Genomic DNA, 24,270 nt, shown 5'->3' on the forward strand with positions numbered 1-24,270 from the left:
GGTGGCCAGGCAAGGGGCGCTCACTGGTGCCCCCAGGTGGTTATGCCCTAGTTGCCCCCCAGTAGACTTTTTAGGCCGCCTAATTTTGAAATTGCATGACTTATATAATCTGCATTATTAATTTAGAACGAAAACAAACACAAAACATTTTAGCTTTCCCAGCATTAAATTTGATAAATGTAATTACAAAAAAAATAATAATAATAATAATAATAATAAAAAAAGTTCACATGACAGTGAAGATACTGTATTAATCATATGTTATAGACTTTATGGACAGACAATTCTATACAATTTTTTTAAGCTAAGGGTTGTCCAAATATTACATTTCTGACCTTCTACTGTATAGTTCACTACTCATGGCTTTTAATTTTTGTTTCTATAATATTTGCCCATGACTGTATATATTTATATATATATATATATATATATATATATATATATATATATATATATATATATATATATATATATGCCTCAAAATAAGATACAATGTGATGGCCAGCAATGAAAGTTAATAATTAAATGTTAATATTTAATATTTTTTCTCAACAATATTTTTTAGCATTTACAGAAACAATAACCTTTGTATATGTGTAGGTACCCATGTTGCAGAGAAAATACAGCAGGTTGATTATGTTCTGAGTTCCCTAAACTTAGTAAAGGGATATGTAATTATAACTTATTGGATTAAATGCACAAACTGCAGTTTTATTTTGCACATCAGCATATTTACCTTTATATGTAGCTCTCAGTGTCAGTGTTAAGGTTAGCCGGATCATCTTTAAATTTATTTAGTATTACGATGTGCCAACAGGGAGGAGGCTGATAAAATGCCTCGCTGATCCAGCTGTCACGATACACATTCACACCCCTTAACTTACTCAGACAGTCTTTTCTCTCACTTTTCCATCCATCTACAAAGGGAGGAGACGATTGTTGGTGAAGTCAAGGTTGAGTGCAGAGAACAAGTCACACATGTGCACACACTGCTCAAAGAATTTATTACCTACACAACTCTGAGGCACAAAAATATTGTGGGAGCACAAGGCATTAGATTGTGAAGCTGTGAGGACAGCATACAGGACCGGGTACAGGTAAGTTGTTTTCTTTATCCTCTTAGTAAAAAATAAGTGACAGGGATTTTTTTATTTATTTGTAATGATCAAAAAGCAACCTAACTTTGTGTAGCTCTCAGGTATATAAATCAAATGTTTTAGAAATTAAATAATTAATTAAATATTAATTAACACACTGCAATGCTGTTTCTGGATGTACACCTGCAGTATAATTGGATGTAGTTACTATGCCGTGTTTACACTTTAAGGCAGAGGTGACTTTTTTTTGACAACCTCAGATGACCTTGAATATGGTGTTGAAGTGAAAACATTGTTCTTCAGGTTTTATTGTTTTCCCAATAATTCTAAGCATTTTTTGAATCGTGTTAGACCTCTTCTAACTACACAAAAAATGTCTAAGTCATTCTGCAGTACGCAACATGCTTGTTTCTACAGACTGTGCAGGTCGCAGTGGATTTTGTGGGTCACTAATAAAATCTCTTAAGTTCCTGTGACAAGTAAGTTCATGTTCTCAGTTCATGTTTCGCGGTGTGGAATCTGAGAGCGGGTCAGCTGGTGTAATGTCATAGAACAGGGTTGGAAGCTAACTATAAATAGCACAAAAGATCAAAATGTATACCAGGACATGGTGTGGTAATGTGGAAGGGGTCTGAAATGCCTATGTCATGTATTATGCAATATAGTGTGCAGCCAGTTATTGCATTTAGTTACATGTGTAAGGCTATGACAGATAAGACATACTTCCACATGAGGAAGTAAGTCTGACAGCTGAAAATTGATGTATGATGAATTTACTAATGTTTTAAATTATCGTCTGTTATTCACAATTTCACTTCTAAAGATAAAGTTGCACATATCCTGAAGAAAATACAAATCAACCAACAGACCATTTATACTGAATAGTTTAATTAAATACCCATGGTATTGTCTAATTTGACAACTACATTATGTATTTATATATCCACTTCACATTTCCAACATAATATCTTTTGATGTTGTAATACTGATAGTAGACATCTTGAAGGCAAGCAACAAAGCTTTCCAACAGCGTGTTAATGTTTGACTATTTTTCAAATTTTTATTAAATAACATTATACTGCATGTATAAGCATAAAGTGAATATGTGTACCGGAATTATATTTAAACAACAAATATATGAGTGTTATATGAGCTAACATTTCCTATTTGCCTATTTACTTTTTTTATTTTTTTTATTAAAGTTTTATTGTATTATGTATTATTATTATTATTATTATTATTATTATTATTATTATTATTATTATTATTATTATTATTATTATTATTATTATTATTATATACATTATTAGTAGTACAGATAAACTGAACAAAGAAAATTAATTTAACAGGAGATCTAGCAAGTGAAAGGTCCTTTTATTTGAAGAATATAGTCCTTTTTATTTTACTGAATGTGACAGTCATGATGATGCATATTATTTTATTCTCATAAGCTACACTGTAAAGATAAAGACTATGTCTTATGTCATATCTTATGACATTGCTATTTAGGTGCTTTCGGAGTGAATCCTTGAATTGTCCTTGACTTGTAAAACTGATTTTTTTGCACAACTTCTGTTAAAAATATTCTCCAGTGAGCAGCTTACAATATATATATTTTTCTTTCAGCTTAAATAAAATGTTTTAATTATATATATATATATATATATATATATATATATATATATATATATATATATATATATATATGGGCACTGGGCACATAGTATTAAAAGAACAAACTTAAATAAAATGAACTAATGCTATCAGAATGATGAATTAAACCACACATTAATAATTTGAGTAACAGGTTATAATGAATCATGTATTTTAGCAACCTGTAAGTCATATATGAATATCTATTAATAATACCATTACAATACAATAAAGAATGTTTTTACATTCTGTTAACTATTAATGAAATATGTGGGAACCAACCCCAGCCATTAGAGTTGCACAAGCCAGTGCACCCAAGCCCGGATAAATGGGGAGGGTTGCATTAGGAAGGGCATCCAGCGTAAAACATGTGCCCAATCAAACATGCGGATCATAAAAACGGATGATCCGCTGTGGCGACCCCTAATGGGAGAAGCCGAAAGAAAGGTTTTTTATATATATATATATATATATATATATATATATATATATATATATATATATATATATATATATATATATATATATACTGTATATAGTATTTTGAACAAATTACTTCAAGTTACTTCAGCCACAGCGAATCATCCATACCCCCCTGTCCTCTACATCTGCCTCTTTCAACCCAACTACCTGCATGTCTTCCCTCGCCACATCCATAAACCTCCTCCTTGGTTTTCCTCTTTTCCTCCTTCCTGGTGGATCCATCCTCAGCATTCTCCTACCTATATACCATACTGAAACAGCATGAAACCATACTGTTGCTCACAGATCGTCACCTCTTCTCTCATCCTGGTTTCCACTACTATTTCCAATAACTTGTGACTGATCAACTTAATTCCCCTGTAGTTACAGCAGGTCTGCACATCTCCCTTATTCTTAAAGATCGGTACCAGCACACTCCTTCTTCATTCCTTAGGCATCCTCTCACATTCCAAAATCCAAAATCTGAACAACCTGTTTAAAAACTTTAATGCCATCTCTCCTAAACATCTCTATGCTTCTATTGGTATGTCATCTGGTCCAAACAACTTTCCAATCTTCATCCTCTTAATCGCTGCTCTCACTTTCTCTATACTAATCATATCCACTTCCTGCTTCACCAACTCCACACCTTCCACACAACCTTCTCTCTCTCTCTCATTTTCCTCGTTCATCAGCTGCTCAAAATACTCCCTCCATCTTTTTAACACACTCTCCTCACTAGTCAATTTCTCTTTTGTGATTCGCATATTTGATTTGGCACGTTTTACACTGGATGCACCTTCCTAATGCAACCCTCCCCATTTATCCAGGCTTGGGACCAGCATTAAGATTGCACTGGCTTATGCAACCCTAATGGCTGGGTTCAATTAATTTAAGAATATTTATTGATTTTTTTTTACTTTTGTTTTATAAAATTTTTTTTATTTTAACATTTTTGGAAATTGGGCTTATTTGCAATTCAAAGTCGGACCCACTAACTACAAACTACACTGTTCCAAACGAAATATAAACAAATGTTGTTGTTAACAATCTCAGGTAGACCTGAGTTTTACCTATCGGATTACACAGAAATGTCAGTAGAGGATAGAAATTATCCGAAATTATCAAACCACACCTCATCATAAAAATCTAGACATTTTGATTAATACTGCAAAATACAATAATAATAATTAACAAAATTAGTTATAATATATAAATGTTAACTATATACTAACATTTGTGGAATTTATAGAAAATGATTATCATACATTATAAAGATTAAAAAAGTGAATTGAATCTAATTGCTTCAAAACTGCATCACCAAAGATTCTAAGTGTGTCAAAAATAAATTAAGAAATACATTTTAAAGTTATTTGACTTACAGTATTCAGTTAACTTCCACATTACTTTTATTGCACCAAGGTGACGGTTGCAGTGCATACTGAGGGCTAATTATTTTATGGAATATGGCTGTGATTTCTAACCCAACAACAACAAAATACTTATCTTACTTATCTAACCAAATCAAGAGCCCATGATAGCAAGGTTTGTCTCAGCATGTGTTCTTCATCATATATACAGCTTAAAACCAAATAAAACTGGCATGGAAATAGATTAAATGATTACCTTCTCCTCATGTAACAGCAGGTGATACTGGGTCAGGTGGTGGTGCTAAGATGAGGTGTTGTATAAGTTGGAACATTGCACACTTCTTGCCCCTTCTCTGGGAGCTCGAATTTCCAGCTGCTCTATTTGAGAGTGTCAAAGGACACCGGTTCATTTCGTTTTCAGGCAGCAGCATTAGCCAAGAAACCTAAGCCATAGCTCTAAAAAGCATACAGGACAAACAACTTTTAACATCTAAAATTATAAATAATATGGCATTAATTTAATTAAGGATGGCATTATAGCTGAGATAATAGCTAAAAGTCTTTAAATGCATACATCTATTTGTGATTGTAAAAAAAAAAAAACAGTAATTTTAAGACCTGTATTTTAAATACAGGTAACATGTATCATTATAATTGAGCATTAGTGCCATTTTTCATATTAGTACAACACATAATTATTAACCATATGCCTAATATCAGCTGTTTATCCTTAATGTAAGTATAAAATATATGTATGCAAGACTATTTTAATTATGCATGCAATTGTGCAATTAAGGTAATTTTACTACCCATTGTATGCCATTAACCAGATAAATCTGAGGTGTCATACGCTTGGGTTTTAAGTATAACCAGAGTTATGTACACATAATGGATCAACATGAGAATTGTGCCTTGTGCAGTTTAAAAGTCATTCAAATTAAATCCTGTATTATTAAACCTAAAGCCAAATGAGCTTTCAGTAATTTCCAGGTAAATACATCCTATTTCCAAATTTACTATAAAGAAGCTATCAATGTTAAATACTTGTCATCATCACATGCCAAAAGGAGACATAGTGTCTGTGTCTGGAGGTATGTTTGTGTGTACTTTTGTATGTTTGGGAGTGATGAATGACTGGAGCTGCTGGTTTCTGACTAGGCCTAACTCTGTAGTGCAATATAATGTACTCCACCGTCACATTCTATCATTCATACTGAATATCTGGCATGTCAGATCACCTCTGTGGGTTATACCATCTTCATTATGTTTGACTTATTTCTACTGTGAGTTGATAATCTGAAGGTTTTCAGCTTTATTTACCTTGAGGGTACCCTTATTGTTGTATTTTTGTCTCATGTGTATTTGAATGAGAAGACAATATCATTTATTTAACTTCACACTTCCCATGATGGACTCTGAACTGCCTTTCTTGGAGCTATTGATTTGAGACCACACTGAAAACCTTACAAGTGTGTTCTCAGACAACACCCCAATGGATTGAATTTAAATTGAATCACAAGGTTTTGTAGAAACTTGTGGAACCCATGCCAGCTTGAGTAAACACTGTCATTAAGGAAAAATAGTACATACCAAATACCAAACAATTCCAAATTGCATGTAAACATTTGATTGATTCAAATTTTTCAATCAAGTTGTTGTCATTTATATAATTTGCAATGAAACGTGTTGTATTGCATTTGAATAGAATGCAAAGTAGAAGTATTTTCATTTATGCTCTTATGGCTGTATAACTCAAAAAAGAAGAATTCTGAAACTAAAAACAATCAAAGAGTTCAATCAAAGATCAATCAAGTTTTTACTAAAAATGCCTCTCTCTCTCTCTCTCTCTTTCTCTCTCTCTCTCTCTCTCTCTCTCTCTTTGTCTTTTCCAGTGGCACTGACACCTTGAAATAGAAGCGAATTGAAGATGTGGAAGAGATCAAAAGTTACTGATCAAACTGCCACAGGGCAGAGTGGTAAGTACAACTATACATAATCCAGCAGTATTTTACCTGCTACAAATAAATCGAAGCATTTATACATCCCTTAAGAAATGACAGAAATCACAAATCAACTTTTATGCATTTCTATCGATCTTTTTGTCTGAACTAGCCATGAAATCTATTGAGACTACTATCAACTCATCATTACTTTACCAAGAACATGCTTTTAAAGAACACATGTATTTACTTATAGGAGTTAACTTCTATGTACTGTAGATGCAAAACATTCAGCAACACAGTCAGAAAAGCAATTAGTCAAACAACCAGAAAAAAATATAAATCATCATTAATTAATATTTTATAGAGCACAATAACCATAAATAACAGTGACACAAAGATTTAGAGACAGCCATTACAATGTAAATGCTGTCTTGAGGTACAGCTGTTGATCAATAACAGCAAACTTATTTCATTAACAATAATAAAAAAGAGTATGCTTTAGAGCACACCATTTGTATGCTTTAGAGCACAACAATTACAGTATATGTGTTATGATGTTACCCCAAGTATGTAGTTACACACTTAAAAATATTTACTGGTACTTTTTATTATTAAAGATTCAAAGCTGTCTAAAATTGTTTCTGGGAATCCTTTCCAACGGAGAAGTGCTGCATTGTTGGTTTCTACAGTGCATTTTGAAGCGTTTCCCCTCCAGAACAATAACCAAAGCACACTTAATGGTTCTTAATTATATGAGTATATAAACAGTTCTCTATTCTCTAACCAGGCACTGTTTTTTTCCTGTTCTGCTTTAAATAAAGGAAAACATCTGAATGTTCCAAAGTTCATACATTCTCTAATGTTAAATTGACAGTTCACAAGTTATTTTTTTAACCTGTGACTTATCTTGCAGCTGAGCTACTGGTATAGAAAATGTCCTGACCAATCAGATTTAAGACTTTTTAGTGCTGTGGTATAATTATCAGTAAATAGAAGTGTAGGATCCTTTTATTCTTTTGTTTAAATGCTGATTTCCTTTGCATTTTGTCGAAACTCCTTTTACATTCAATCATGATTCTACGATTGGATATTCGTTTATTTTCCTTTTCTTTTTTTTTTGGCAAAACTGTCTGTTGTTTATGTCATTGTTTTGTTTGTCCTCAATCCAGTAATCTTTGACAAGATTAACGTTTTTTTGTACTCCTAACTTTTCCCAACCCTATATGCTAATCCTCTATGTTATACCAGGAACAGAGAATCAGCCAACCCAGAAAAAATGTAAGGGAACTAAATAGTTTTAGGAAACTAAAATGGTATATCTCATCAGTAATTGGCTAAGTAATGTAAGAGATGAGAGAGTTTTCTTTCTCTAAAAACATACACACATTCATGGAAAAAATAACATTTTAGCTGTTTTATATACTGTTTGATTTAAGTTGCAAAACTATCAAAGTTAAAAGTCCCACCACAGTGCCACACACCTATAACCAACAATAAAAAAACCATCCAATTATAACAAATGTTGTCATTTGTCATATTTGTCATTGCTTGTATTAGCCATAACCTAGTTTCCCTAATCAATGGTAATCAAATAAAAATTTCAGCCCTGTTTGTGTTTATTTGTATAATTGAATTCATTAAACAACTGATTTCTATCTATCTATCTATCTATCTATCTATCTATCTATCTATCTATCTATCTATCTATCTATCTATCTATCTATCTATCTATCTATCTATCTATCTATCTATCTATCTATCTATTTTTTTGTTGTTGTTGTTGTTGTTTTTTACTATTAAAGAATGTTAAAGAAAAACCATTAAAACTATTAATTCACAAAAAGATAATGTAGTTCATTGGACCAAACATCAAAATTGAAAGTTGTAAAGCTGTTCTGTTCTCCTTCAATGTTATGACTGTCATTTCTGAGAAACCAAACACTGACTGCAATATTATATTTCTCATATGGTTGTACTTAGGAATCAAAAGAAGATCGAAGGTTCCTGGGGTAATGATTACACAGTATGTGGAGGAATTGCCAGAGGGGAAATCTACTCCTGATTTTACCCGCAAGCCCATTGCTTTAACCATTCAAGAAGGTATACTGTAGATATTGGCTACTATGGTACTACAGTACTATAATAAAATATTAAATATTTCACTGCATTCCATAAAAGGAAAGACGAATTTATATAAAAATTTAACATTTAAAACATTTTTTTATTGATTATTAATTTTTTTATGTAAAAGTACACTAACAAAAATAAGAAGTACACTTGCCCAAAATAATTAAACTAAGTTAAACTACATAGAATAGGGTTTACCATTTTATAATGTGTATAAGCATGTCTGCATTTTAAAATGTGTAAAATATAAAAACTATGTAGAAACATCCATGTGGCAAAAATAAACTATCAGAGAAATTCTAATGCAAAATACAACAAATACAATTATAAATAATTAGCTCTTAACCATTAAAAAACCTGTTTCATCATATCATTGTCATCAAACCTAAATAAAAAATTGTCAAAACTTACTAGAATCTGAATGTTTAATGTTATCCTATTGGCCCCTATTGGTGTCTAGTAGATACCAACATGTGTTCTACAAATGGCCAAAGATGTTCTGTTTATCCTTAATGGTATCTACTAGACAGAACAGGCCACCAAATTACCAGTCTGGACAAATATTATTACATTAAACACTTCATTTGGACAATGGTCATCATTTTCATCTTTGGTTGCTTTTAAATATAATTTTTTCCTATTAAGGTAAATTGGCTATCTTTAAAGCCATCGTAATTGGAGAACCCAAACCCACTGTGTCATGGAAGAGAGCAAAAGGAGAAATGAATGATCCTCAAAAATTTCAGAACAAATATGACCCTGTGACTAATGAGCATACTTTAGAGGTTAGTAAACGTGTATAGCCAAGAGTATGTAGTAAAATTGCAATACCGTACATTTTAACCATTTGTATTTTCCTTTTGCAAGATACCTAAAGTAAGTGGGGAACAAGCTGACACATACAAATGCTATGCTGTAAATGAGTATGGAAAGGCAGTCTGCACTGTCATCCTAAATGTCATTGAAGGTACAGTACAGAATTTCAAGTAATATGATATTTTTATAATCTGATATTTCAGTTCATATTCATTGAATAAACTTTTTTCTCCCACAGCACTATAACACATTTGTTCTTATTCTTTTCTCTGTTGCAGTTGGATTCAAAAGGAGTAAAGAACTTCAAAAAACAGAAGATTGTATGTTGTATCTCTGTTTATTATCAGTTCTTCCTTTAAATTTCCCTACTTTAGATATGTACATTACATTTATGCATTTGGCAGTAGGCCTTTACTCAGAGCAACTTATAGAAGTGCTTTGAGGTCTCTATCAATAACAGAGAAAGAACATTGAAAAAAGTGAAATAACTATTTGATCCCGTTCCAAATTAGCAATAATTCTGACTCCCACAGACCTAAATTAGTCCTGTCCCTGTCACAGAATCAACCTCTTCTATTTAAAACTCTCCACCAGCATGGGAAGAGCTGTCAAATGATGTCAGGGACAAGACCTGCACAAGGCTGAAATGGTTTACCAGCTCATCAGATTGTTGCCTTGGCCATATGGTTTGGGTCATTGTCACGCTGGAAGACCCACCACCACCCTTCTTTAGTGTTCTGAATGATCTCACTTGAGATCAAGCTCCTCCCATGTAATTCTGGGCTGATCCCTCAACTTTCTCAGAATCGTCCTTAACCCATAATGTGAGATTTTGCATAGAGCTCCAAAGCAAGGCCGATTGATTAATAATTTTCAGTGGTCTCTTTCTCACCAAGCTTCTTGCTGATGGTCTTGTAGCCCATTCCAGCATTGTGCGGGTCTACAATCTTGTCCTTGATGTCCTTTGACAGCTCTTTAGTCTTGCCCAATTAGGTGAAGGTTTGAATAGAAGAGTCCTTTCTTAAAGGGCCAGGACTAATTTGGGTGTGTGGTGGTCAGAATTCTTGCTGGTTGGTAGGGGATTAAATACTTTTTTCACTCGATCAAATACTCAAATTTAATTTAAGTACGATATTTTTTTTTTCTGGATGTTTTTATTATATATTTTCTCTCTCTGTTAAAAAAAACAAATAACCATCTGTTGTCCATATAATGATATTCTGATCTTTAACACCATTCTATTATTTTCAGTGGAGGATCCAGCAGAGTTCCGAAACAAGCTAAGGAGAAGGTATAACCTTCTATATCTCAAACTTTTAGGCTACTTTTTATTACAGTTCTATGCACAGAAATTTAGTGCAAGGTCTTGTATATTAGTTTTTTGTCATATACTTAACTTCCTGTTCCATCCACAGTGCTGGAAAAAAGATAGTTGAAAAAAATAATGAAGAAATCGATGAGGCAGTGTGGGATCTGTTGCTGTCTGCTGATAAGAAAGACTATGAGCGCATTTGTATTGAATATGGCATCACAGATTTCCGTGGAATGCTGAAGAAACTGACTGAGCTGAAGAAACTGAGGGAGCAAGAACACGCCACGGTACACTGTGGTCATTTACAGTAAAATAAAGTTTTCCTAAATTTTTCCTAACATACATTGTATAAGATGCAGATTACAATTTAGGGCTTTGTTTGTGGATTTAGTTCATTCAGCACATCAGCAATCTGAAACACATTGCAGTAAAATCTGAAGATTCTGCATCTTTTGAGCTGGACCTGGAACTCAAGGACCCCAACAGTCGCATTTTCCTCTATAAAGTAATGGCTGTTTTCCAAGTTTACTGCTCAACATGTGACCAAATAAGATGACTATGTTTGAGGTACCAGCACAATTTTGAAATGATCTGTATGTATGTATGTTTAGGATGGCATCATGGTTCCATACAGCAAAGATGTAAACAGTGAGATGAAACACTACTTGAAGCAAGTGGGAAAAAAATTTGTGTTTACAGTGAAATATCTTACTTTTGAGGATGCTGGTATTTATCAGGTGGATGTTGAAGGAGTCAACATTTTCTCGACAGATTTCAAGAGTATGTTTTCAGTAATTCAACAATGAGCTGAAATTCTTACTATCACAGTAGTATTTTCAAAGATTCCAAGTGCTCATTGTGTGTCTTTGTTTGTGTTATTTAGTTCCCCCTGTGGATTTTCTGGTAAAGATTCAGGAAGTGAAGGCTGAAGAAAGAGAAGATGCCATATTTGAATGTGTGACTTCTCTGCCTATGAACAAAATATTATGGACACTAAAAAATAATCCATTATCCAATAGTGATAAATATGAGATTACCGATTCTGAGGACAAACTGGTTCACCGTCTGAAAGTCATTGACTGTATGCCTGTGGATGCCGGAATATATTCTGCTGTGGCTGGCATAAAGTCATGTAGTGCCTGGCTTGTGGTAGAGGGTAGGTTTCAGTCTACACTATGTTGATCACCAAGACAGTTACATAGTATTCTTTTTAGTTAATGTTAGTAAGTGGAAGATGCTTACAGCTATATTTAAAATTGTGTCTTTTGCAGGCAATAAAGATCCTGCCATGAAAGGAAAAAAGACAACCCGCAAAACTACGCAGGCCGGTGGCAGTGGAGCTGACCTAGCTAAAATTGCTGCTGACCATCAACAAAAACTCATGAAGGAGATGGAAGCTGCTAAAAAAGCAAAGTTTGCGCAAGATGCAGCTGCAGCCAAAGCCCAAGCAGAAGCAGAAGCTGCACTGGCAGCATCAAAAGCTGCTGCAGCAGCAAAAGCAGCAGCTGCTGCTCACGCTGCAGAGGCTGTGCTTGCAGCAGCTAAAGCTAAAGGCATGTCACAGAAAGATGCACAAGCCCAAGCTGAAGCAGCGGCTGCAGCTGCGGCAGCAAAAGCCCAAGCTGAAGCTGAGGCGAATGCCAGAAATTTGGCTGAGGCCAAGGCTAAGGAAGCAGGCTTGAGTGCACAGGACATTGCCAATGCAGGAACAGCAGCTGCTGGTATGCTTACTGAAAATATAGCTGCAGTAGAGGAACTTGGACTGGCTGGAACAGTCATATGGGATGGAAGTGCTAATTCTGTAGGGGGTACTGGTCTTGCAGGAGGTGTTGGTCTTACAGGGTGTGCTGCTCTTGCGTGTGGTCTTAGTTCACCAGGAAGTGTTGGTTCTGCAGGAGGTTCTGGTCTTGCAGGAGATGGTGGTAGTGTGGGCCGAGCAGGGGTGGATGCTAATAAACATGCAGGAACAGAAGCTTTAGTGGCTAACACTTCCAAAGGTAAGAAAACATTAACACTTACATGTATTTTACTTCCCTAGTCTGACCTCTTAAAGCTGCCAAAAGATTATCAACATTCTATTTTAATTATAGTATTTGTAAACAATATCATTCATTGCTTTTTATTTTTTTGGTATCTTATATTTCTCTCAGTTTTTTTGATGTCTTGTGTTGACTTGTATAAATGTTATGCTTCTGCTATATTTATTGTCCTGCAGCTATCTCAGTGTTTGCTTTCTTTGTTTAAGAATAAACACAGTTAAAATGCTTTTCCAATTATTGAAAATAAAAAACTAAACACAGAGAGAAATGTGCTATTTACACTAATAGTTACAGAAGCAGAACCAACTTCACCTGAAAATGCCTCAGTCAAGCAACCTGGGCCGCCAAAAAATAATGAGGAAAAGCCAAAACAGACTAAGAAGGAGCCAGAGCAAACTGAAAAGCGGCCAAAAAAGGCTAAAATGCAATCTTGTGTGAGGCAAGGCCCACTGCTGTCAGACAGTCATTGATAAGAGTCTGGATTAACATTTACATAATTCAATATTATATAAACAAATATGACTCAACGGAAGCCACTGCTAACTCTATATTAGTATCCTAATACTGGTGTTGAGGTGAATTACTGAGTAAGTGTTTCATAACTGAGTAACTGTCGAAATAGAATTTAAGGATTCTTGCTTACTGATCATGTTGAGGACATAACAAGGTCAACAATAAGATTAAATTAAAACCTAAACCTGTTTTAAATAGACAATTTATAAACATGTTTCCCTTTCAGGAACTCTAGCTGCGTCAACAACGCTTTGGGAATGCTTCCACGCTTCAGCGCTCTGAATCACATGGGTAATCGTTCCAGCAGAAAAGTGCAATGTCACCAACAGGGTGACGTCATGATCAGGAAGTGAAGAAAAACAACATGCTGTGGAGCCGCCTAGCTTCTGTTTGTTCAGGAAGTGCTCTGTGTGTGTCTTTCGGTGGTTTCTTCCCCCTGTACAGAGAGTGCTGCACTCCACCTCTCTTCCTCCAAAGAGAGGGAGGGTATGGACCTCGTGTGTGATCCTGTAAAGGGCACGCCCCCCCCTGCCATTTGAGTTTGAGGAGCTGTTGGAGGTAGTGACTTGTCCTGTAGCCAAGCTGAACCAGTCAGCCGATCTGCAGGAACAACATCCCCTAAGTTAGCTGGATAAGTGTTTTTTGCCACCAACGTCGCTTTTGGGGTCACGGTACATGCCCCTCTTTTGCACCCTCAGGGGATTGGATTCATGTATCCATCTTTCCTTTACACAGGAAGTTCCGAAGCTTACCAATATTGGGTCCTTCCATATGGCCTTGCACTCTCACCCTGCATCTTCACAAACTTGCACCCACTCCACACAGTAAAGGTCATGTGGGGAGCCTTACGGGTTCCTGTTACAGGGCCCCGTGTTGGGGGCTCCTTGTCATCGCATAACGTTAAGGTTGAGCGTCTCCCACACATGTTGGGGGCGGTCATGAGTGGCCGCTCTGCCCAAGGTCTTTGGAAAGGGCCCAATCTCTCGTGGCACATTAATTGCCTGGAGAGCCCTTCTATTCTCCTGCTTTTCATGCCCCTGGCCAGGAGAAGCTTAATACATCCACAGAACTGCTGTGTAGAGAAAGTCGGACCAGCTGTTTGTCTGCTATGGTCTATATAAAAAGGGGTTTCCTGCCAATAAGCAGACCCTTAGTAGATGGATTGTAGATGCTATCCACTCCACTTATGAGTCCTCTTGTCTCCCTGCTCTTTTTAGGGTCAGAGCGCACTCCAGTTGAGTTTGGCGGCCGCTAAGGCCTTGTCCTCCAGGATATCTATCCAAGACATTTGCAACGCTGTAGGACCATTGTCAGGTCCTACAGCCTTGACTTTAGTGCCACTCCTGGCCCCTCTGTCATTTGACCTAGCAGTGCCCATCCACACTAGGCAGGGATTGGTCAGTCTGGCAGTATTGGACAATCATTCCCAAACCATTGTTGATGCAGCTTGAGATCTTGAAAGGAAACGTCTTTAAGTTACATATGTAACCCTGGTTCCCTGAGGGACAAGACGCTGCGTCTCCAAGCCACACTCCCTGCATCCCTGCGAGTTCTTCCTTTACTTTCAAAGCTAGCGCCGTCTTCAAGGCACGTGCTTTTATAGCTTTGCAGTACAAAAAATTTATTTGGTCCTTTTCTGTTGTAGAGATTACATTCGTGATTCAGAGCGCAGAAATACGAAAGCATTCCCAAAGCGTTTTTGACTCAGCAATTTGTTGCTTCAGAGAACGAGGGTTGCATACATAACCTAGAGACGTTTCTAATCGTGCATTTGTGCATTTCTGGAAGATTCTGAAATATGCAATGTACAGTACAATTTGTGGATGGTGTTGGTGTTCCCTTCTACATTACTACTATCTACTTCATTTTTAATTTATGCCACAGTTCTTTTCACTAGCATCACAGAAATGCAAACCTGTTATGTCATCCAATGTCTTGTGCCCTAATGTATCCTTTCGTATACTTGATTTTCTTTATGTGTACATTTGCTTTGCGTGTTTCTTTTGTTTGTCATTGTGTCAATCATTGTTATCTATCAATCAAGTTATCTGTGCTGAGAAATCTCAATTGCCACCTGTATTAATTACTTGATTCTTACTAAAAAATAACCTAATTAGTTTCCAAAGGCAATACAAATACTTTTTTAACTATTATTTTAAGACACTTTCACAATATTAGTATGACAAAAATGTGTATTCTTATTTTTTTTCTTTGTGATCACCACTAAATGTTTTGTTTTTAATGTTTTTCTTTATTATCTTTTCTGTCACCATCTACCTTCGAAATGCTCTTCATCAATTCATAAAAAAAATCCTGAAGTTGGAGGCAACCCACATGGTAACTCCGGTCATAACCCAGGAGGTAATCCCGGTCATAATCCAGGTGGTAACCCAGGCCATAATCCGGGTAGTAACCCCGGTCATGATCCAGGTGGTAACCCTGGTCATAATCCAGGTGGTAACCCTGGTCATAATCCTGGTGTTAACCCCGGTCATAATCCAGATGGTAAACTGGGTCATAATTCAGATGGTAACCTGGGTCATAATCCAGGTGGTAACCCTGGTCATAATCCAAGTGGCAACCCCGGCCATAATCCAGTTGGTAACCCTGGTCATAATCCAAGTGGCAACCCCGGTCATAATCCAGGTGGTAACCCTGGTCATAATCCAGGTGGTAACCCTGGTCATAATCCAGGTGGTAACCCGGGTCATAATCCAGGTGACAACCCCGGTCATAATCCAGGTGATAATCCAAATGGAAAACCAATTGGTAATCCAGATGGCAACCCAAGTGGCACTCCAAGTAAAAATGGTACTAAAACTGGGGGCATTGAGGGAGCTCCACCTGATGGTGAGGCCACTGAAGGCAAAAAGGATGAATCAACTGAGGCTGGCAAGCGTGCAGGCCACAAAAAACAAGGTCCCCTGGTTCCAGAGAAAACTGCTGGTAAGATATAATAATAGCTGTAAACAAAAATTCTTAATTTTAATAAGTGATAGCTTGGGACAGAGGTAGATTTGCCATTGCTTTGTAGACTGTAGAATATCAGTGTGTGTCACAGGCTATTTGGTCTATGTTATATTACTGACCCAGTAGCCTATTCCAAATTTGTCAATTTAAATTTAAATAATTTAATTGTTTGCTATGAATAAATTTCTTGATTTGCAAGTGTTTGTGTGTTCATATTAAGGGCATTGCCTTTGCCAAGCTTGCATAACATGCAGAAGAAAATGCAGTGGTGCACTTCAGCAATGTGGATAAACACTGATGCAGGTGGCCACTGCAAACTGAAAATAGAAGCAAGCATTTTTTGCTTGGATGTCAAACATTGTTTTTAATAATACAGTGGTGATAAAATGTGTCCAAATGACTTGTAGATCCTGGTGTTTACATCTCTGCTGGCTTGGAAGACTGCAAGGTTATTGTAGGAGAGGCAGCTGAGCTGCTCTGCAAACTCAGCAGTGCAAAGTGTAAGGGGCTCTGGTACAAAGATGGAAAAGAGGTACGGTAACAATTGTAAACAAGGCAATAAACAAGCATTAAAAGCAGGAGCTGGAATAGTTTCTGATAAAATTGTAATCAGAAATTATGTTCAATTTTACTATATAGATTTCTGATTCTACTGAGGGAATGACTATCAGCAAAGATGGTGCGACTCATAAACTAAATATCCACAAAGTATCAGAGGAGTTTGCTGGAAAATATAAATTCGAGGCTGATGGTCGTAAAACTGAAGCTATGATAATTGCTGAAGGTGCTTAAACTACTTATCTGCCTATTTTATATGATACACTTGAATATTGTTATTTTGGAAGTCTAATGTCTAATCAAATCTAATGTATTTATTTCTTAGATCCACCAAGATTTGGTGCAAAAGACCTTGAAGCATTTGCCAAAACAAGAGTGGTCAAAATTAATCAAAAAGCTGAATTTAAAATACCATACATTGGCTGTGAGGCCACTAAGATTCAGTGGTATCAAGAAGGCGAGGAACTTAAACCAGATACAAACTGTAGAATTGAAATGAATGAAAACAACTGCCGTTTGTCCCTCAATAAACTACAGCGCAAGGACAAAGGAGAAATTAAAATCAAAATAAAAAATCAGTTTGGCACAGTTGAAGCAATTTCTAATCTAGTTGTACTTGGTAAGTCAATAAAATAAAGGTTTTTGGTATTAGATATGATTTCTTTCTATGTGAACATCTGCTATTTGATTTTTCTGTCTAATAGACATACCCACTCCACCTCTTGGACCTCTGGAAATAGTTGACGCTTCTCCAAACTGCATTGAGTTTAAATGGCGCCCACCAAAAGATGATGGGGGTTGCCCAATCACTCATTATATCCTTGAGCGCAATCAGGTTGGACGCAACACATGGAAGAAGATTGGACAGATTCCGGGAGAACCCCATTACAAAGATTCTGATGTAGAGCATGGGAGAAGATACTGCTACCGCATCAGAGCTGAGACCTCGGAGGGCATTAGTGACTTAATGGAGACAGAAGATGTTCAAGCTGGGACTAAAGGTGGAATTCTCAATTTTACTGATAATTTAAAATTCAGGGATTTTTTTTATTATTTTCATGCATAAAATAGTGTATCATAAAAAAGAAGCATAAAAACACTATTTACCTTTTCAGCATACCTCGGCCCACCATCTTCTCCTAAAGTAATTGGTGCATTTAAAGACTGCATTACCTTGTCATGGACCCCTCCAACCAACACTGGGGGAACCAACATTTTGGGTTATAACCTTGAAAAACGCAAAAAGGGCAGCAACTTGTGGAGTCTTGTTAATCCTCCTGAGGAGCCAATCAACAGTTTGTTTCTTTCTTTGTCACATTCTACTATTCACATCTTACCTAGCAATACTGTTTCCATAAAACCATTAATTAAACCATAATTCTCTTGTTTTCAACAGCCAAGAAATATGCTTGTAAAGATGTTATTGAGGGCATGCAGTATGAGTTTCGAGTTTCTGCCATCAACTTATCTGGAGTTGGTGAACCAAGCATACCATCTGAGACTGTGTTTGCTAGAGATCCTAAAAGTAATTAAAACTTTAATTACTTACCTGCTCAATCATTAAAAATATATATTACATTTAAGTCTATAACAAAGTAGTATACAGTTGGTATCCTTTTTGTGCACTTTACTGCCACAAATATTCTACAATGTCACTACATTGTTTTTTTTTATTTGCTTCTGCCTCTGGATGCTGACATTTTATTGAAACAAAAATGATCATTATCTCTCCTGTTATCTTTATCTGTAGAACATCCTGGTAAAGTAATTGACCTTAAAGTGACAGGCTCCTCATACAACACGTTGTCCCTTTCTTGGACAAAACCAAAAGAAGAAAAAGGAAAACATGATCAAGCTAAAGGATATTTTGTGGAAATTAGACCAGCAGAGAACACAGAATGGGATCGTTGCAATAGCAATGCCATTATAATGAACACCTACACTGTGAAAGGATTAATGTCGATGGCCATGTACTGGGTGAGGGTGCTAGCTGTGAATGAAGGTGGAGAGGGAGAACCTCAGGAGCTGAAAAACTACATTCGAGCAATGCCGCCTCCTGGTAAGTCAATAGATGGAAATCACAGATTTTGACAGTGTTCAAATAATTTATTTAATATAACCAATCTTCAGAAGATCAAATACATGAACAAATAGTAAAAAAAAAAGAAAAAAACTATAGAGCTGATTTTAAATGTTGAGTTTTTTTTACATAGTGAGACCAAGGTTCACAGATTCCAAGATAAAGAGCTTCATGATAGTCAAAGTTGGGAACACAGGACGATTCACTATTAATTTTGTGGTAAATTTCAATTTGTAGTTTCATAAAATATTAGTAAACATTATAAAAAATAAAGAAATAATAATAATTCAATGATTGATTCATGTAAAGCACCATTTACATATGAATGCATTGTATGTTCTGACAGGCCTCTCCAGTCCCTGAGGTCATTTGGCTTAAGGACGGAAATCCCGTGTCAAAACGTGTGAACGTTAGTAATACTGAAGATTGCTCTCAAATCATGATTCCATCAGCTGAGCACTCTGATAGTGGAGTCTACACCATTGTTGTAAAGAATATTGTGGGCCAAGAGACCTTCAGTGTCAATATCAGAGTCACAGGTCACTTAAACACTATTCCACAATTCTCCATGCATTTCTTTTTTTTCCCACATTTTTAAGACCTTATGTTCAATGATTTTTTCCATAACAATTAACATTTCATACACATCAATAACCAAAAACCAGATTTATTAACACTTGACAAAAAATGGCAATTAAAATGTATCTGTGGCACATCACATTTCTCAGGACTGTCTTTAAGGTACTTCTACACATTGATTAGAAAACATCTGTGGCATGTTTGATTAAACAATGATTAAGAAAGGTGTAAAGCTCAGCTTGGTAATTGTTTTTAAGCCTGTAAAAAAATATAGAAATAAAAGCTAGAAATTGAATTATAAGCATTACAGTGATCTCCTCTATTTATGGAACTAATTATGAACTGCAAATAAAGGATTTTGATTCTCCTTTTGTTCTATGTGGAGGAATGGACCAAGGTTCCTACCTACAAATGTTACCAACTTAGACATGACAAAATATGATTACTTTTAGTTTAGGCTTCAGCAAATTAATTGTACCAGTGCCATTATTCTACAAACCGCTCTTTGTTTCAAAATAGTATTTCAACACTATTTCAGTACTTTAGAGTATCAAAATACATCATCATATCCAATGTTTAATAAATGTAACTTGCCTATGAAAGCATAATTTGTACTTGCATGTCTCCGTAGATGAGCCTAAGCCTCCAGGGCCTGTGGAACTGGATATGAATGTACCAGGCTCTGTGACACTCACATGGGCAGCCTCACCAGATGAGAAACGAGACGATCATCTGCACTACATTGTGTCCAAGAGGGACTCTGTTAAACAAACCTGGCACACAGTGGCTGAAAATATCTTTAACAACAGGTTCACAGTCTGCAACATCATGCCAGGCAGAGAGTACCAGTTCCGCGTTTATGCCAAAAATGACATGGGACAATCTGCTCCTTCTAAATCTCCAAAGTGGTTCATTTCTGAGAAGAAAGGTCTGTAATGATGCTCTGTTACTGTCCTGTTATCTCTCTTAAACGAAATGCATTTTTTTAACCTGTGATTCATTGAGTGTATTAACAATTTTTCTCCACCTTAAAAAAAAGCTAATACATAATTAACAATTAATAATAAAGAGCAGTTCTCAGACGTCCATACAGGTTCTAAAAGCTTGCTAGTACTATACTCATGTGTAAGCATTAATAGTGCTCAGTCACTCTAGGGCAACTGAAAGTATTCAGAAAGCTTCTGCTCCCCAATATGCCTCAAGATACCTTTTAACAATGAATTTACATATATTTAAATATTAGTTAATTCAAATGTTAACTGGATGTTGGCCATATACAGACAGGTGACAAATGAAATGAAAACCAGTGGCTCTTTTTTGCTCTGAGGGCTTTTTTCTGGTGTGGTTTGGGTACACTTCTTCCTTCTTAATACTTTTCTACCAGACGTGCGGCATGGAACAGCTCGGCTCAGCAAATTACTCATAATCCTCCACACGGCCTCTATTTCTGCTGCCAAGCCAGACATGACGTACATAAATGCCTATGCTGAATTCGGTTACTTTTGTTACTCAGGTGCCATGAGAGCTGAGCCAGGACATACATATGAGTGAGTGCAGAAAATAACATACTGCAGACCATCAATTAATTACTCAGATATCCTGATTAGTGCCTCTGGCTTGGTTTTCTCCTGACACTGAACACTGTAGTATTGTGGTGTTTGTCAAAGTTTTTCCACTCCTTTTAAAAGTCCTCTGGCAAATAAATAGTACAGATTTATTTGAAATGTATTTACCCACAGAGACCATTGCCTACAGCAAACTTTAGCTTACATCTATGTGATCCAAATACAATCTTCTAGTCTGAGCTTATTTCCAATGTTTTTTTCTTCACTTAGTTTTGTCCGGATATTATATATATATATATATATATATATATATGTATATATATATATATATATATATATATATATATATATATATATATATATATATATATATATATATATATATATATATATATGATACAATGCATCTGAATGGCATATCCAGTGCCCTGATGAGCAGTGTAGCAAAAAAGTTAATGGTTAATGGTCCAAGTACATTTTTACTGCTATCAAGTCTCCACCTGAGAGGGATGTTATCAAATGCCAATAGATCGGTTAGGATTAGACAGATAATGTGTTCTAAATGGATACGAACACATATACAAGTAGGAGGTACACTATTGCTTTTTTGTATATTTGAAAGCTTGTGAGAAGGGATCACAGGACTGGGATCCTATTGAAAAAAACAGAAATGTCACCCAAGCAGGAGGTTTTTACTTTCGTCCGAGCATGAGTGAGTGGTCAGACATGGAGTTTGCAAGACAAAGACCACATTGCATGATTTACATTGTTCATTTATGACATGTTGACAGTGCTGGCATTTCTACCTGTGTTTATAATTTTTTTCTCCGAATTTTTCACAGTTTCCAGGGGCATAGTGGCAAGGTTCATATTCAATTTAGAAAGACCCTACCCATGTCTGATTTTAAATCGAGTACAGATATAAAATATGAATATGTGAACCCTGAAAAATATAGGTGCAGATAGTTGCATTGCATTAAAACCTGACCACTAGGTATCCTCCTGAGAAGCTGCCCCATTTTCACAGCTAGTATTATGTGATAAGAAACAGATGCATGTCCCAGTATTTGGATAGTCCAGTGTGGTTGCTGGATTTGCATTTGTTGTGTAAGCCATGTGCACGCGGAGATGTGCTATTGTAAAGGCATTGGCAATTTATTCTGAAACATTTTTATTCTGAAGGGAGTGGCCACAACCAGGACAATAATCCTTTAACACGCAAGGCACATGGACTCACTGAAGGATTTGATGAGTATGTAAATGATGTTGATTATGCTGTATAATGCACTCAAGCTGTTCTGGAGGCTTGGGAAGATCAAACACTTTATGTTCGCGTTAATTTGTCACCTCCTGGTTTTGTCTTTGGGAGATATTAAGTGTTGTCATTGCAGGAAGTTTCATCAGTGTGAAGAACTGCAATTGGAAACACATTGTTTCATTTGTCTCCTCTAGAGAAGTACAGAATAACTATGCCAGAGACAAAAACCTGCAACCTAGAAGGACCCCCAAAGTTTCTCGTCCCCCTGAAACTGCATGCAGCTCCACAGGGCTATGAGTGTTACATGAGCTGTGCTGTGAGAGGCAATCCCACCCCTTATGTCACATGGTACCACAACAATATCAGTATCAACACCGACTCCAACTACTACATCACCAACACATGTGGCGTCTGCTCCATGCTCATCCTGATGGTGGCTCCCAATAATTTCGGAGAGTACAAGGTCATGGCGGAAAATAAATTAGGTCGAGCAGAGTGCGCCACCAGGCTGACAGTCAGAGGTAAGACTTTTAAGTTTCTCTTCCTTTTATGTGTTACAGATTATAGCACCACCTACCACAATTCCAAACCATTACCATTTATAGAAATAGATAAGCAATGATCCATTTCACCACAAAGAATCAATCAAATTGCAGAGCTGTTTCCATCAGTGCACAGCAAAGTAAAAACTAAACTTTTTTTTTTTTTTTTTTTTTTTTGCAACGAATGAGCAAATCTTTGCAAGTACAAATTTTGAAATGATCTTGTTCTGTTGGCAAATAATTTCGTTAATGTTTAGTATTTTTTCAGGACAGCAATAAAATTAAATATTGAAAATAGCTTGAAATTATAAAAAAGAAAGAAAAACTAAACTTCATTTAGTTATTTAGCTTTATATGTGCTTGGAGTGATAAGTATCATCTATATGAAATCAATAGTAGCTGTGATGAAACTATTTATTTAATGCAACTATATTCAAAGCGCAACTGTGGTGTTTCAGTAATATATATATATATATGTTTCCCTTTTTCCAGAATAAGCCATGGACAAATGAAGGCAACAAAAGCGTCCATCCTTAAGTCTTAATAATTATTTATTTTGATGGGTTTCAGCTAATTGTAGAAGTAACATGCAATTTGTGAGTAAGATCTTCAAAATATTTTTTGTTTTACATACAAGGATGTTGTTGCTGCTGCTGATTTGCAGTATACCGTGTAGTACTTAACAATCAATTGCTTTTTTGTTTTTCTAAGATTAGTTGTCAAGCTTATTATTTGCTAAACAGTGTGTTTGCTACTTGCTGTTCATTTTCCTTTGCTCTGAAAAAAAAAAAATCATTATTTTTCATGAATGTTATTTGTTTGATTTTAAATTGTGATGCACTGACAAACAACAATATATGAAAGATTTGAAGCAATACTTTTTTTATGACAATAATTATAATTGGCATGAATAAATGAATTAAGTTGGTAAGGTGGAGGATTGATTAATTACTGTAAATTAGTCATAGATGTGTAGCATCGTCAACAATGTGTGCATGAGCAGGTACATAGTCAGTGTTAAACTTCATTTTTTTGCTTGTTAGCATTGCCAAATACAAGTCATGCTATTTGGTATGTACTCTATTAGAGTAATGTATTTAATAGATATGCAATAAAATCAGACCACAACAAAAATACACCCTTCTTATCTTGCTCTCTCATAAGGCAAAGCACTAAAGCATCCTGCTATTTTGGTCAGACCCTTTCACTCACGTTAAACAGGGGTCAAATAGCCAGGCTCATGGATCACCAATACATCATCAGCCGAGGCCATGTGTATATGTATATGGTGTCATAGTGTGCAAGTGTCACTAAAGCAGTATGATTTGCACTTTGCCTCACTTTGATCTATAAATGGATGCAAAGTCACATCTTATTTACACTGAG

General features: G+C 35.9%; 1 protein-coding gene across 2 annotated transcripts; it reads left to right on the top strand.

Annotated features, from left to right (window-relative positions):
- The first annotated feature begins 844 nt into the window (after nucleotides 1–844).
- Nucleotides 845–24,018, top strand: igfn1.1 (immunoglobulin like and fibronectin type III domain containing 1, tandem duplicate 1). Of its 2 annotated transcripts, XM_083528777.1 has the most exons (26): nucleotides 845–1,097; nucleotides 6,475–6,558; nucleotides 7,774–7,803; nucleotides 8,506–8,625; nucleotides 9,298–9,437; nucleotides 9,520–9,619; nucleotides 9,747–9,788; nucleotides 10,720–10,759; nucleotides 10,884–11,067; nucleotides 11,172–11,285; nucleotides 11,392–11,560; nucleotides 11,664–11,936; nucleotides 12,052–12,777; nucleotides 15,652–16,278; nucleotides 16,710–16,834; nucleotides 16,942–17,086; nucleotides 17,186–17,479; nucleotides 17,565–17,861; nucleotides 17,976–18,155; nucleotides 18,257–18,385; nucleotides 18,611–18,919; nucleotides 19,074–19,159; nucleotides 19,287–19,479; nucleotides 20,151–20,447; nucleotides 22,537–22,863; nucleotides 23,377–24,018. In XM_083528777.1, the coding sequence occupies exons 4-26, from the start codon at nucleotides 8,538–8,540 to the stop codon at nucleotides 23,379–23,381; spliced, it is 4,890 nt and encodes a 1,629-aa protein (XP_083384903.1). In that variant the 5' UTR covers nucleotides 845–1,097; nucleotides 6,475–6,558; nucleotides 7,774–7,803; nucleotides 8,506–8,537; the 3' UTR covers nucleotides 23,382–24,018. The 2 variants fall into 2 exon arrangements, with proteins under 2 accessions (XP_083384903.1, XP_083384902.1); XM_083528776.1 differs by lacking the exon at nucleotides 7,774–7,803.
- The last annotated feature ends 252 nt before the right edge of the window (nucleotides 24,019–24,270 follow it).

Source organism: Silurus aristotelis (assembly GCF_946808225.1).
Source record: "Silurus aristotelis genome assembly, chromosome: 2".
NCBI lineage: Eukaryota > Metazoa > Chordata > Actinopteri > Siluriformes > Siluridae > Silurus > Silurus aristotelis.

Excerpts from the sequence above, each read along its gene's own strand:
- igfn1.1 (XM_083528776.1), top strand. The coding sequence starts at position 6,510 with ATGTGGAAGAGATCAAAAGTTACTGATCAAACTGCCACAGGGCAGAGT. Across the intron at positions 11,068-11,171 it reads GGGAGCAAGAACACGCCACG|TTCATTCAGCACATCAGCAA; the intron begins GTACACTGTGGT and ends TTGTGGATTTAG. Across the intron at positions 11,286-11,391 it reads GTCGCATTTTCCTCTATAAA|GATGGCATCATGGTTCCATA; the intron begins GTAATGGCTGTT and ends ATGTATGTTTAG.